This window comes from Phalaenopsis equestris, unplaced genomic scaffold (genome assembly GCF_001263595.1).
Source record: "Phalaenopsis equestris unplaced genomic scaffold, ASM126359v1 Scaffold193251, whole genome shotgun sequence".
Classification (NCBI taxonomy): domain Eukaryota; kingdom Viridiplantae; phylum Streptophyta; class Magnoliopsida; order Asparagales; family Orchidaceae; genus Phalaenopsis; species Phalaenopsis equestris.
Window position 1 is genome coordinate 1 of NW_018213200.1, and position 1,027 is coordinate 1,027.

The 1,027-nt window shown below is 38.3% G+C and overlaps 1 protein-coding gene across 1 annotated transcript; it reads right to left on the reverse strand.

The window, feature by feature from the left end:
* Nucleotides 1-23: 23 nt before the first annotated feature.
* LOC110034774 lies at nucleotides 24-531 on the reverse strand (the record flags this gene model as incomplete). The annotated part of the gene is made up of 2 exons (XM_020739016.1): nucleotides 24-279; nucleotides 377-531. Coding segments are annotated over 2 exons (408 nt in total), but the record flags the coding sequence as incomplete, so codon positions are not given.
* Nucleotides 532-1,027: the final 496 nt, after the last annotated feature.

The following is a 1,027-nucleotide window of genomic DNA, read 5'->3' on the forward strand; positions in this document are numbered from 1 at the left end:
AAAAAAAAAACAAAAAAAGAGACCTATTAGCAAACATTAACTGGCAAGTCCAACAAGAAACCAAAACAGCAAATGCATGAAGAATCGAAAATCAAGATACGATTGGCGGAGCCAAGCATGTTTGCAGATTCATCCTTCCACGTTGACAGATGACGTATCTGACTCTGTACCAGAAGCAAGGTGAGAGAATGCGGGCACCAATAAGCGTCCGGTACTCCACTGCTATATAAACAGAGAAGAGCGAGGGTTTCCTTGCGGGAAGTTAGCTTCAAAACAACGCTGCATAAAATAAATCGCTTAAATCAAAAAATTAAAAAAAAAAATCTTGACGCGTAATTGAACGATCGAAAATGTCGAGCGTCTTTATCACGCTTACTTAATTGGACACAGGAGAGAACACTGGATCGAGAGGCGAACAGATCTCCGGCGATCGCCGGAGAATCGTAGGGCCTTCCAACGAAGAGAGATAAATAACAGAAAAATACTTCCAATGCGGCAATCTTCGAGGTTTTTCCGTTTTTTTTCTGGATCCTAAATACCTCCGCGTTGATGACGTGGCAAATGAAGTACCTAGGCGGTATTTTAAACTATCAAATCAATGCATTACAGGTGTCGCGATTAAATTATTATTAATTTGAAAAAAATAAAAATATGTATTGAATTTCTATAATGACCTTTGATATTAAAAATAAGATGGAACATGATCTTTGATTTGAGTGCCCTATACTATATTTTAATTGATTGTTATCTCGTTCAATCCAGCTCACCTGTCTAAGTGGCTGAATTGAGCATGTCTGTTGTAAAAGTTGGTCCAATTTATGTCGTCCTTCTTGAGGAGATTACTTGGACAAATCACAGTGAAAATAGCAATTTGAGAAAGCCACAAAGGCCAACCAAGGCTCCCGTTAATATCTTCTTTAAAGATGCTTCCTAATACTAGGATTTAGTATCATCACCCAAGCATAAGGCATAGCCGTCGTATTGGTAATGTATGGCATTAGTCAGCAATGTCTTGTACTCTAATCAT